The 13,507-nt window shown below is 41.6% G+C and overlaps 1 protein-coding gene across 3 annotated transcripts in view; it reads left to right on the top strand.

Moving 5' to 3' along the window:
• Nucleotides 1-13,507, top strand: part of DYM (dymeclin) — a 209,911-nt gene that overhangs the window by 150,648 nt on the left and 45,756 nt on the right. Inside the window, exon 16 of one of the 3 annotated variants that reach the window (XM_058823247.1) lies at nucleotides 1,465-1,518. The exons of the other annotated variants lie outside the window; for them this stretch is intronic. Coding sequence (XP_058679230.1) covers nucleotides 1,465-1,518 — 54 coding nt within the window. The remainder of the gene's footprint in view (nucleotides 1-1,464; nucleotides 1,519-13,507) is intronic. 3 annotated transcript variants of the gene reach the window in all.

Here is a 13,507-nt window from a genome sequence, read left to right as displayed (position 1 = left end):
CTGGGCCCTCAGCACAAGAGAGACACCGAGGGGCTGGAGCGTGTCCAGGGCAGGGAACGGAGCTGGGAAGGGGCTGGAGCCCCAGGAGAGGCTGAGGGAGCTGGGCAGGAGCTGAGCCTGGAGCAAAGGAGGCTCAGGGGGGCCCTTGTGGCTCTGCACAGCTCCTGACAGGAGGGGACAGCCGGGGGGAACAGGGACAGGAGCAGAGGGAACGGCCTCAGGCTGGGCATGGGCAGGCTCAGTTGGATATTGGGGAAAATTCTTCATGGAAAGGCTTCTCCAGCCGTGGCACAGCTGGTCAGGGCAGTGCTGAGTCCCCATCCTTGTAGGGATTTAGAAGCCATGTGGATGTGGCACCTGGGGACATGGGTCAGTGGTTTACTTGGCAGTTCTGGGAGAATGGTTGGACTCCATCTCTGTGGGCTTTTCCAACCTAAACAGTTCTGTAATTCTATAAAATGTTGAAACAGGACCATTTTCAACCTCTGCAGAGCCACATTTATTACATGTTGTGTCCATGTTACTGTAGCAAGTTAATCTCATCAGTTTACAGTTTATCTTCTCAGAGAGGTCTTGTGCCCCCTGAGCAGCATTTCACAGTGTCATGCCGAGGGCAATTCTCCCACTGGTGGCTGTTTTTAATATTACCTATAATGTTACACAACTGCTGCTGATTGGCAGTGTGGGTGGCCAGGAGACTGAATGATGGGATGAAGGCAAGGAGAGTGTTTTAAAGGGAATGAGTCAACCATATTAAAACACAGTCTTGGTATGAAGTGAATAAGAAAAAGGCTTGGATACGAAAAATTATTAATATAGAATAGAAATCCAAAACCAAAATTGGATTTTGAAAAAGGGTAGGCTCCTCTCTGCTGCTCATATGAAGTATCACATGGAGCAAAATAAGCCATTTACTGAAAACTGATTTCCTCATCACCTGGCCTGAAAACAGATTTAAAGAAATGTAGAAGGGAGAATTTACATTTTGTTTATCTCCACTGACAAGAGTGGATTCTTGTTCTCTGTGAAATACCTTCCTGAAAAACCTCTCAGAAAATTTAGAGAATGTATTTAGAAGAAACAGAAATTTATAAGTCTGTTACTCATTTTTATTGAATTGTGTGGGCAACCTAATGTTTTTCACAGGTATAATTGAAAAGATAAACTTTTAATTCCCTTTCATGTAATCAGCTATTTCTCCTAATTTTCTCATTTCTTTGTTGATTAGGAACTAAGTGAATTAGTGGAATACATTGCATATTTCATATGCTAAGTCAGCTTTTATAAATTGGAATTCTTCCACAGAATTGGTTAATTATAGAAACAATAACCCAGACTTTGCACAAAAAGTAGCAATTCTTAACAGTCTCCAAGTTAGAGTTAGAGTGGGGAAGAGAAGGCTCAGGGGAGACAAGCCTCTAATACATTGCCATGGTTTAATCCTCCTGTATTTGTTATTCCCAGCACTTTTGGGAGATGTCTGATTGCCTTCACTTCTCTGAAACAAAGTTGAGACACGTAAGATACCTTTTTTTTTTTTTTCCCATTTGCCCTTCAGATATGTTACTGGAATGTGGTGGAGCTCTTCCAGAGCTGCTCTTGCTCGTACTCAGGCTGGAGCCCAAGCCTGGTGAGCTGTGGCCCACTACTGAACAACACATTCTCCAAAGACATTGTGTTCCAATGCATTTTTGTGTTGCTATCAAGCTGGCACGGTGTGTACAGAGCCTGTTCCACTCCAGCATTTGTGTGTGTGTTAACCCAAACCCTTGACCTCAAAGATAATGTTGGCTAATAACGAAAAACAGCCGTCCTGTTCTAGAGAAAATAAGATGTATTGTAACATTGCAGGTTCAATTTGCTTTATTCACTGCAATAGGACTCATTATCTGAAGTATATCTGTTCTCCCCAGATAAACTGTGGAGAAAATGGATGTTGCAGTTCCCAAAGGCAGGTCTTTCATCTACTCACCAGCAGATAATTTGTGGCCCTCACAGAGAAATAAGATGCTTACTCAATGCAGCCAAAAAAAGTTATCTGAACAAATAATGACAAGTTTTCCCATTCCAGTACTAATCTTCTAGATTTTGATAAATTGAGTCAATAGGAAGAGTCATGTTACATTCGCATGGGAAAAAACTTTGTGGAATTATTCTGATACGTAAAATTATTTTTCTGTAGTACATTAGCCATCTTAACGTGTGATAAGTTAATTAAAGTTTGTTAGAAAGCAGTGTAAATTATAGGTAACCAGTTATAGTCACAAACAGGATTTTGGTGAGGAAGAGTTGAGGGACTCTGGGATGGATGTACAACAAACCCAGGTGCTTCACTGTCTTTCAGCAGTAATCTCTCATCTTGTCCCTGTCTGTCACTGCTGAGCTTTATGAACCAGGCTATACAAAATTAACTTTGGTCCCAAAATAGACAAGGCTTCATAAATATTTCAGGAAATTTTATTTAGTTGGATAATGCAGTTTTTACATATTTCCATCAAGAGCATTTTGCCTCAAAATTTGAGAAAATACCATCTGTTGCTCATAGTTCATTTTGGAACAAGTGCCTCTGTACATAGACTTCTGCAATTATTTTCTGTGAGTTTTGGGTTTTCCACATCTCAGTTAAAGGTTTGTTTTTTTGGCATTCAGGCTGCAGCTGCTCTGTGCTTCCAGAACATTTAGCAGCACAGTGGTCAGCAACTTCTGTGTTTATCAGAACTGATGCAGTGTCTTTGTGACCAAATGTATTTCAAAAATAAGATGGAATGTAGTAAAAAGAAATTTAATCTAAAAGATCCCCATTTATTTGGTTTGTTTGCTGTCAGCCCTCAGAAGGCTCTTTCTCATCTCCTTACAATTTCCATTTTATTCAGCTCAAGAGAGCAGTTCTTGAAATTTGTTCATGGAGGTTTTTTGGGCCCAGGTTAATATAATAAATGATACTTTTACTGGCAGTGACTAGTTTTGAAGAATTGGAAAGGTAAGAGGAAAACAAAACCACTTTCTTATATTTTCTAATCTTGGAAGAACTTATCTCCCTTATACTGAAAACCACTTCAAAGCTCAATAGTGTGATTATTCTGATAGGTTTCACATATCTTTGTTAAGCTATTCCCTTTAATTTTCAAAATATTTAACACCACTGAAAGAATGAATATAGCACGTGTGCTGAGTAGTGTCATAAAGAATTACTTCTTCAACCATGCTGCTATCTTTTAATGTATCATAAGAAATAAAAGCATTTTCCATGATTTATGTTCAGCGCTGGTGTGAGATGATGGCTGTAAAGCAGCTTATTCCTGCTCACAGGAGTTTGGGAATCTTGTGCCATAACCTCTTGTCAGCTGTCTGCTACCTGGGACCTGACATTTTGTATCATGCACTGCTGCTGTTTACTACTGAACCATGGTATAAACTTTCATGTGTGCACACTGTAACCTTCTACACGAACAGCAACAGGTTAAATCTACCTTTTTTGTAATTACTGTTTTTAGACATGCCTAATATTGTCAAGAGGTGTTTTTTTCTGTTTTGTGGTGCTTTTCTATTGTCTTACCCATCCCAGTGTCCCTTTGCCGTGATTTTTGGTGTTTGAGCAGAGCAGGAGTCTTGCTCTGTGGCAGCAGGGGCAGGGTGTGGCCTTGGCAGTAACACCATTCCCTTGCCTCCTTGATATTCCCCAAATTGTAATGATGGATATGTCTGCTCTGTGAACCCCTTCTGGCTTTCTTATTCCTCCCACAGAAATTTCAATAGCAATTTTCACCCCAAGGGCAGGAATACAGAATCTTTTGGCTACTGGGTAGAGAGAAGCATTGACTTTTCGCACTGACATCCTGTGCATCATCAGGACTGGAAAATCTTCTGCTTGGATAGTATGGAAATTATGGAAACTCCATTCAGTCTCTGTATTGAGGACTTAGATTACACAGTCTTGTGTGTGAAGTTTTTTCTCTTAGATAGGGTCAGAATTATTCAGATTGGTACTTTCAGTGGGAGAGAACAGTTCCAAGGCGTTGATGGTTTTCCTGTGTCATAGCAGAGATGCTGAACCACAGGATCTGATCAGTGAGGAACCATACGAGAACTTAGGAATTCAGATTCTGTGAAGTTGACAGCTTTAGTCAGGGATCAGTGTATATTCAGCTTGTTTTGGTACCTTCTCAATTAAAATTGCTTAGAACACTGAAGGTTGGTCTGCAAGACCATACAACTGTAGCATCTATTTGCTTTGGAAAAGCCCTCTCAAGTCTGGGTTGGAAAAGTCATTGAGTCATTCCCCCAGCCTGCCAAGGCTACCACTGGCCCAAGTCCCCAAGCGCCACATCCACATGGCTTTTAGATCCCTCCAGGGGTGGGGACTCCACTCTGGGCAGCTGTGCCAGGGCTGGACAGCCCTTTTATGAAAGAAATTTTCCCTACGGTTGAACCTGAACTTCCAGCAGCACAGCCTGAGGCCGTTCCCTCTGCTCCTGTCCCTGTTCCCTGGAGCACAGCCCGACCCCCCCGGCTGTCCCCTCCTGTCAGGAGCTGTGCAGAGCCACAAGGGCCCCCCTGAGCCTCCTTTGCTCCAGGCTCAGCCCCTGCCCAGCTCCCTCAGCCTCTCCTGGGGCTCCAGCCCCTTCCCAGCTCCATTCCCTGCCCTGGACACGCTCCAGCCCCTCGGTGTCTCTCTTGTGCTGAGGGCCCAGAGCTGACACCAGGATTGGTGTAATCTGTAATTACTGAGTGATTTTCTCGAGTGACAGCAGGTGGTTCACTGGAAACATGCTAATAGTTGTATATGTACTTCTGCAGACAGTGTTACAGTTATTACTGCTAAACATAATATGAAGGATGAAGAAAATATTTGATAATATAGTCAGGGATTATGCTGGGGTGAGGGTACTGGCGGATTAATTACTTCCTGCAACTGTAGTGTATTGTATATAGTAAAGTTTGGGAGGTGGGAAGGAAAAACATTAAGAAAATTGTTGGGTTTTAACTGCTAATTGGTGGGGTTTTTCTGGCCATTTGCAAGATGTGATGTTTTGCCATCTTATTCTTCTTCATGATAGAAATATGGGTTTCTGTATTTCAATTAACATCACATAGGATAAAAAGAATAAGAGCCCATTCGAAAGAAACATTAAAATATGGTAAGAGTGCTTAAATCTGGAGTTAACTATGAAGTCAAACACAAAACTGAATGCCTGTATTAGCAACTGTATCTTCATAGTAAATTGTTAAATTTGCTCCTTTTTGGAGAACCACTCACTTGCTTCAAAGGGACTCATCAGAAATCATCTCTAAGATGCACATTAAGATCTACAGATTTCAGTAGGTACTATTTACATTGCTGTTAATACTACTGTTGGGTTTAATGCATAAATTGGAAACTTTGTCTTATATGAGACCTGCATTGCTCCTGATGGGATCCCACAAAGTAGAAAAGTACTTTTTACAAGAGCATGGAGTGACAGGACAAGGGGAAATACCTTCCACTGCCAGAGGGCAGGCACAGATTTTGGCACATTGGGAATTAGGAATTGCTGGCTGGGAGGGTGGGCAGGCCCTGGCCCAGGGTGCCCAGAGCAGCTGTGGCTGCCCCTGGATCCCTGGCAGTGCCCCAGGCCAGGCTGGATGGGGCTGGGAGCAGCCTGGGACAGTGGGAGGTGTCCCTGCCATGGCAGGGGGGGTGGAGCAAGGTGGTCTCTCTCCCTCCCAGCCCAAACCGTCCTGTGATGGTTATCATTCCATGATAATTGTCAAGGTTTCAGTTCTTGCAGCACTTACTGCTGTGTATCTTCTCCAAACAGTTTTGCTGGTGACATTTTGCAGCTAAGCTGAATGTGTAGGGCTGAAATCAGAAACTTTTTCACTTGAGGAATGTCTTTAAAGTCCTCGAACTCTCCTCAGGGTAGATTGGTTCTCTTAATTAAAGCCTGTATCAGGATGATCTATTTTACCTTTGTATGGTGGAGTTGGGGTTGCATATAGGACTTGTTCTTTCTTGTTCTGCCAGTCAAACTAAACAAAATCTTCCCATACCTCTAGGGAATACTGCTAAGTTTCGTAGAGAAATGGAGAAATCTTCATTTCCTTTCAACAGCAACAAAACCTCATTAGTATTTCAAGCATGGTATGACTAAATAAAAATTCACAGTTTTAATTTTAATGTTGTCATCTTCTAGTAGCAGTTGCTTCCCAGGTTTTGTGCGATCTTAGACAATGATTGGGTTCAGTTTTACTAAATACTGTTTGCATTCTGTTGTCATTGTTGCATGTGGTTTGGGAATAGTGTCTTTGAGTGTTAGAGTTCCCAGCTGGTGACTTCCAGGTATTTTGGCTGTTGTGGTGGATCCCCTTATGCTGAAGCTTCTTGGGGGCTTAGACCAGCCTCTGAAGCTTGACCCTGGGTAGATGTCTTCCAGAGTAATTTGCCTTTTCTAAGCTAGTTCGGTGAAAATCAGGTTATTTGATTTGATTTGCTGATCTAGTGTAAGGTGTCCCTGCCAATAAACCTTCCAAACCAAACCATTTTGGGTTTCTGTGACTCTGGAAATTGCAAAATCCTCAGTAAACAGGTAAAAAGGACACAGGGCTGTGAGACTGCGGCATCACCAAGAATCAGTAAAGCACTGAAGGAATCTGGGCAGTTTTATAGTAGTTTTTGATTGATTCTGGAGCCTGACTTTGAAGGAAGTGGAGGATAAGTTAAAATATTTCAAAGTGAAGTGGTTTAGGATTGGAATTTCAAACACAGGAAGGGCATGGATGGAAGAAGAGATGAAAGTGATGGGGTGAGCAGGAGATGAGCAGTGGGTTAGCTGTAGGTCAGCTGGATAATAAACACAGTATGGTGAAGTCATGTAAGAAGTACCAATGAAGCAGCTGCACCTTTCCTGGGTTATATTTGTGTCCTCAGAAACGGCTGAGTATTTCCTGGGCCAGTGCAGGCTGGGAAAGCAGGGTTTTGGAGCAGGAAAGCAGTTGGGCTTGCTGCCTTGGCAGGTGTCCTGTGGTGTGTTTTCCTTTGGAGCAGACTGCTCCTGGGCCTGTTCCTCTGGGGCAGGACACACACTATGGCATTTCCTCCTTGTCGTGGGCTGTGGTGGGTGTTGGCATTGGGATATGGGCTGGAAACGCTGTGTTCCTTGTGGGAAGTGTGCTCCCACACAGGCTGGCTCAGCTTGCCAGTTGCTTGGGAAGGAGAGGAGGAATGTCAGGATGGACAGTTTATTTAGCCAAGTGTCTGGCAACAAACAGCTCTGCTGTGTGACAGCAGTGCTTTCATTTCTAAGCAGTGATCAGAGATGGCAGGGTTAATACTTGAGGTTATAATCACCATAGGCCCTGCATTTTTTCACGTAGTACCTACTTTACCAAAAGTTCTCTAAGCTTGACATAGAACAGCCAAAGAGTATTGCTAGTAAAAGAGATAAAGATAAGATTCTGGTCACCAAAGGCTTGGCTTTGAAGTTGCTTTGCTCACTGAGGGTAAGAACAGCTTTCTTGTGAGCCTCCTTCATTCCTCTCTGTTCTTCCACTCCTTTGGCAGAGCAAGTTTATTTTGTTGAAGGTTTTATTTTCTGCTGAAAGTGCAGGAAATTCAGACAGCTCTCTTGGAAGCTCCCCAAAGCTAATACAAACAAGATACATATGCTTCTCTTAAACTAACTAAAAATAAAGTAAATTATTTGAAAATATTTAACTATAGATATTCCTCAGAAAAGAGAAAGGGAAATTTATATAATTACAATTGTGGATGCTGATAAATTATGTTATCAAGGTGAAATTCCCTGTAGCATGTATTGTCTATTCTTCACAAAAGATTGAGGGGCACCACCCTGAAATCTGGAATAGCTTCATTACAGGCAGAAGTAGTAACTACTGCATGTCCAAAAGCATAATTCATTGAAGTATTCTTTAGTATGTACAAAGCCAGATGAAAAGAAAAAGTAATGTAAAATGAACTGAAACTGTCTGTTCAGCTCTATTGTGTGTGGCTGCAGCTTATGGATATGAAACAATTTACCAAATTTTTCCTGTTGGTTTCTCCCTGGTAGAAAAAAATCACAGAAGTTGTCTGTTTGGGGTTAATTTTGCATTCTTAGTCCTTTTGATATCTGTTAATTGTGCAGGGTATGTATGGTTTTCTTTTTTTTCATTGCTGACAAAATTGCCTTTATAGTCATATCTGCGTCATGAAGGAAGTAGTTGTTTATGACTATAATTTTTTATAATTTATGTTCACAAATTGTTGAATCTCACTGAAAATACTACAGATGAAGAGCTATAGTGAGTCATCACAGACAGGGGCTCAGCATGGAGAACAGCCATAATTACAGTTGCTTGTGCAGCCTCCACCCTCACCTTTTCTCTATTCCTACATCTATATGAAGCCTTCAGCCTCAGCTCTGAAGATGATGGGTGGTCCCGCAATGTGGATGCAGCAACACAGACATGATGCAGACCTTCCTGACATTCCAGGGCCTCCAGGGGCTCCAGGAGAGCTGCACAGCCCCTGGGGACAAGGCAGGCAGGGACAGCCCCCAGGCAATGGCTCCCACTGCCAGAGGGCAGGCACAGATTTTGGCACATTGGGAATTAGGAATTGCTGGCTGGGAGGGTGGGCAGGCCCTGGCCCAGGGTGCCCAGAGCAGCTGTGGCTGCCCCTGGATCCCTGGCAGTGCCCCAGGCCAGGCTGGATGGGGCTGGGAGCAGCCTGGGACAGTGGGAGGTGTCCCTGCCATGGCAGGGGATGGAACAAGATGGCTTTTAAGGTTCCTCCCAACCCAAACCATCCTGGGATTTTCTGAGTTGCAAAGAGAGGCAAAGGGAGCTGATGTCCTTAAGGGGTCACTCAGACCTAGCAGGGAGAGTGGTGAGTCCGAGATGGTTTTCCTTCTGTGAATTGTGGAGTTCCTGGGAAGGAAGCTGTTACATCATGTCCAGCTGTTTTAAGTAGCTGCTTCACAGCTTTTGCACACTGTGTGCACTCCTGGCTCCGCTGGAGAGGGACCAGCAGTGTTGGTCAGAATGAGCTAAAGCCACCAAGCTTTGACACAAAGCAGCTTGCACTTTTGAAAATTCAAATGTCAAAGCATTTTATTACTGGCAGCGAGTTCCCACTCACTAAAAGCCATTCATTGTCATAAGCAGTTAAGTTTAGAAGTGTGTTAGGACATGTTTTTTTTTGTCAGCTTGCATTTCCTTCAAGTATTTCTTTTGCAATTACATGTGACATTTCCACTTTATTTCATCAGGTTCTTTGAATTAAGACTTCAGCACAATATGTTGTCTTGTTGTTTTCTTTTACCCTATTTACATTGTGCAGTTGTAGCATACTCCCTTACCAATCCCTGCTCAGGTTTTGCTTTTTTTTAGGCAGATAAGCTTCTTCCTGCTTATTTTGCTAACTATATAATTAGCAGTTATTTAGCTGGAAGTATAATTTGGCTGGAAAATTGCTGTGATGTGAATGCACAGTGAGAAATGAGGCTTTTTTTAGTACACACAAGTGACCTGGATGTCTGCACCCATTGTCATATGGTGCATAACTCCATTCACATGGATCTTGCCACAAAGGAAAAGTTGCTCTGTTAGATCTCCAATTTTTAAACAAGTTTAAAAGTAGACTTCTTTAGGCTTACAATTATTCATTGCTTTAGATTGGGGTTTACTGTATATCCAGGTAAAGGGGAGGAAAACCAGATCATTGCATTTAAGTGAATTTCAGCTTGCTATAAAGAAATATATGATCATATCTATAATATATAGTCTGAAGCTTGTAATTGTCATGTGGACATTATATGATACTTAAGTTTGTTCACTAATGCTTCTTAGAATCATGGACTAGAATCCCTGAATGGTTTGGGTTGGAAGGGACCTTAGAGCTGATCTTGTTCGTCCCCTGCCATGGGCAGGAACACCTTCCACTATCCCAGGGTCCCCATCCAACCTGGCCTTGGACACATCCATGGATGGAGCAACCACAGCTGCTCTGGAAACCTGTGCCAGCTGTGACTGAGTGTGCTGCATATCTTCCTGGGTTAGTGATCAAAAATGCAAAATATCTTGAAGAAATCTGTCACCATGCATGCTGTGCAATACCCTGGGGACCACACTGAAAAAGGGCAGTGCTTGCCTTCCAGTCAAAAAATGGGCTAATCAAGGAGCTAATTTCATCATGGAAGAGAAACACATTTCCACCTTTGCTTATTGATGCCATTTCATAGCATCACAAGGCACCAAAATTCTGATTTTTCAACCAGCTATTATTTTCTATATAAATTAACTTTGGAGGAAAGAAAACAGAAAGCTGAATAATTTTGCCTCTGTTTATATTAGACAGTACAAATCATGAGGGATGGTTATGCAACACTAAGCTGAATTACACAAGACATGCCTCCCTTTATCTCCTCAGAACTGGTAACATTTAGAGGGTGGAGATTTGCATTCATTCATGATAGAACTTTTAAAATCAGTTTTTTATGGTCACAATAATTAAAATAAATTCAATGTCAAATTGAATTAAAAGGATGAGCACTCAGAATGTTCCGTTATGGGAACCAGGAGATGGGGCACCATAAATTAAAGAGGCGTTATGTGACATTGAGTTTTTGCATCCTCTGTTGACAGTGATTTGTTTTTTGATGGATAAACATGTCTGTAAGGAACTAACTGTGAGCAAATGCCTGGGGTTTCATGGTTAGGCTGCTTGACTTCTCTTGATATTTAAAAGCCATAGACTTTCCAAGTGGTTTTACACATCAGGATGTAAGTATTTAATTCTGTGGAAAAGTTTGCCCAGGAGGATACCATGTTAATTATTAACTGTATTGCAGTGAAGAAAGCAACAATATTCCAGGATGGTCATATCCAGGAACATCCAGCTCTGCCTATCATTTGCCTTGGCTTTGAACTTTTGTGTGTTCCTTGATAGTGTTTATCAAACTCAAATTGTTTTTCCCCAGATAATGTTCTCATTCATCATGTTTTCCCCCGCATCCTCTCAGCTTATTTCCATCCTCTTTTTTCTGGCACGATTACTTGTTTTTTCCTTTTACCAAAAGACTACCCAGATGTGTACCTGGGCATGTATGTAAAAGACATGGCTGTCTTTTAGCTGTCACAGGTTGGTTTATCCCTTGTGCATCTAGAACATGACCAAACATCTGTCTTTTTGCTTTAAAAGTTAGAATCTTTGCAAAAAAGCACCACATTTAATTTCTCTCCTGAGAAAGGACATTAAGTGACTACCTAGAATTACCCACAGTAATGCAAAAGCTGTGCCTACATTCCCATCCCCTTTGCAGGCATGATTTCAGTCTCACAGAGTTGGTACTGAGCTTTTAGCTTCCACTTTTCTTTTTAATTATGGTTATAATTATTTCTATGGGAATAAGCAAAAAAATAGGTGGGGGAGGAGTGGTATACATTGATATTGACAGAGGCATTATCTAAGCCCTGCTTTGTAAAGGAATATTGTAGTAATTTTAAACGTGAGTGCCACACTGAATTTGTCAATTGTAAGCAATAGGAAACTTTTAACTCCTCTTCTTTAAATGTACTGTTCAATAGATTGAAGCATGTCTACATTTCACAAATCAATATTTGACTTTTATTTTCATATAACAGCTAATCCAGTAAAAAAATGGTCTTACAAGGATTTAAGCATCCTCTCTGCTGAGGATGATGTGTTAGTCTGTGCCTTGGCCACACACATTCAGCATTTCAGCTGTGTTCAGCTGCTCTGAAAGTAATACACAAGGTGATAAACTGCAACAACAAAATGTTAATATAACTTTATTTATACCTGTCTTAATGCTATGTCTGGATGCAGTGGGTCTGTAGCTTGATACTGATGATACAGAGCAACAAAACCACATGGCATTTTATCAGCATTTCTCCACTTTCTTATCCAAATGCTGTCCTTGGATTTATGCTTGTTTTTTCCTTTGTTTTGAAAACTTTTAAACCCTTAGGAATGATTCAATCTCTAATTATAGGAGCAGACAGTTATGATGTATGTGCAATACAGGGATTCAGTGCCACTTCTCTGTCTTTTATGGACATAGTTCTTCTTATAAATTCTTTCTCATGTAGTCAGTTGTGAGTAAAAATCTTCACTATATCTCCTATTTTTCTTCTTGGGGGTTCCCAGATTCTGCACCTGCAATGTAGCAGCTGAAATACAGATGGTTGATTCTGTCCATTAGCTCTTAAACATGTTAAATTTAGTTACTGTGTAATAACCGCTGAACCTTTTCATTGTTTGAAGCCTGTCATTAGCAGAGTCTCCACCCTATTGGAAGACGGTTAGCAATGCTTTCTTTTTCAATTAGCTGTATGCCTGGGGTTTAATCTGAACACACCTTTTATTAAAAAAAACATTTAGTTTTTGAAAAGTGGTTGTGTGGTTTGTTACCTTTCTGTAACTGGACAGATCTCACTTGATTTGGAATCATAATATTTCTGTGAAAGTCATCTATTCTGTATTTTAGGATAGTGTCTCGGTCACTAGCTCACCCCGCTGCATTGGGGGCAGAAGTATGCCAGTGCTCAGAGTTTTTAAAAGTATACCATAACACAGCATATTCTGCAGTAAATCTGATAGGCAAGCACTATTCCCCAGGTGAGTTAGGTCTGGATTTTTCTTCAGATGCCAGCTGAAGCAGTTATTTCTATTTTTGTCTAATATTTTCCATTACATACCCTTGACAACACCTGCCTGGGATGCTGTTTCATAGCACAATAGCTAGGTAACTACAGGCAGAGAATCCACCTGCATTTTGAAAGTAAAGATTATTTCTGTCATAGAAGAATGTGATCCCATTGACAGCAATCAGCTTTGTAAGGGTTTCTGCCGTCATTGTTAGCTACACTACAATGCTAATTTAGGTGGCAAAGTCATTAAAAATAGGAGATACTTACATTCAGAAAAAAATCTGCAACCTTCACTATCAGGTATCATTGCTAAAGAAGGAATATCACTGGAATGCATGCACAAGATATTCCTCTTCAAACAAGAGCTCCAAAAAACTTCCACTTAAATCTCCCTTGTACATGTAGAAGACAAGGGCTGGGGATAACCAGACTGTAGTGTGGGAATAATGATTGGATCTCACTTCTCCATGGTCCTCAGTGTCACAAAAGAAATGGAGCAGCAGTTTACGGGCATGGTGCTGCCTTCTACGGGGCCATCTAGAAGAGGGATTTGGGACAAGGGACAGAAAGATTGGACAAGAGGGAAAGGCTTCCCACTGCCAGAGGGCAGGTACAGATGCGATATTAGAAAGGAATCCTTGTTGTGAGGGTGGGGGTCCCTGGCACAGGTTTCCAAGTGAAGCTGTGGTGGAACTGGCTGAGCTTTAAAGTTCCTTCCAGCCCAAACCATTCTGGGATTCTGTGAGCTACACTTCTAGGAAGAAATGCACCTTGCTTCCCATTGAAATCAGCCAGAGCAAAGTGGTAGCAAAGAATTTTGCTCTTTTTGAGTCTAAACAGGATAATGAAAATTCCT

This window comes from Ammospiza caudacuta, chromosome Z (genome assembly GCF_027887145.1).
Source record: "Ammospiza caudacuta isolate bAmmCau1 chromosome Z, bAmmCau1.pri, whole genome shotgun sequence".
Taxonomy (NCBI): Eukaryota; Metazoa; Chordata; class Aves; order Passeriformes; family Passerellidae; genus Ammospiza; species Ammospiza caudacuta.
The sequence above is the reverse complement of the archived record's forward strand: the minus strand, read 5'-3'. Positions and strand labels throughout refer to the sequence as shown.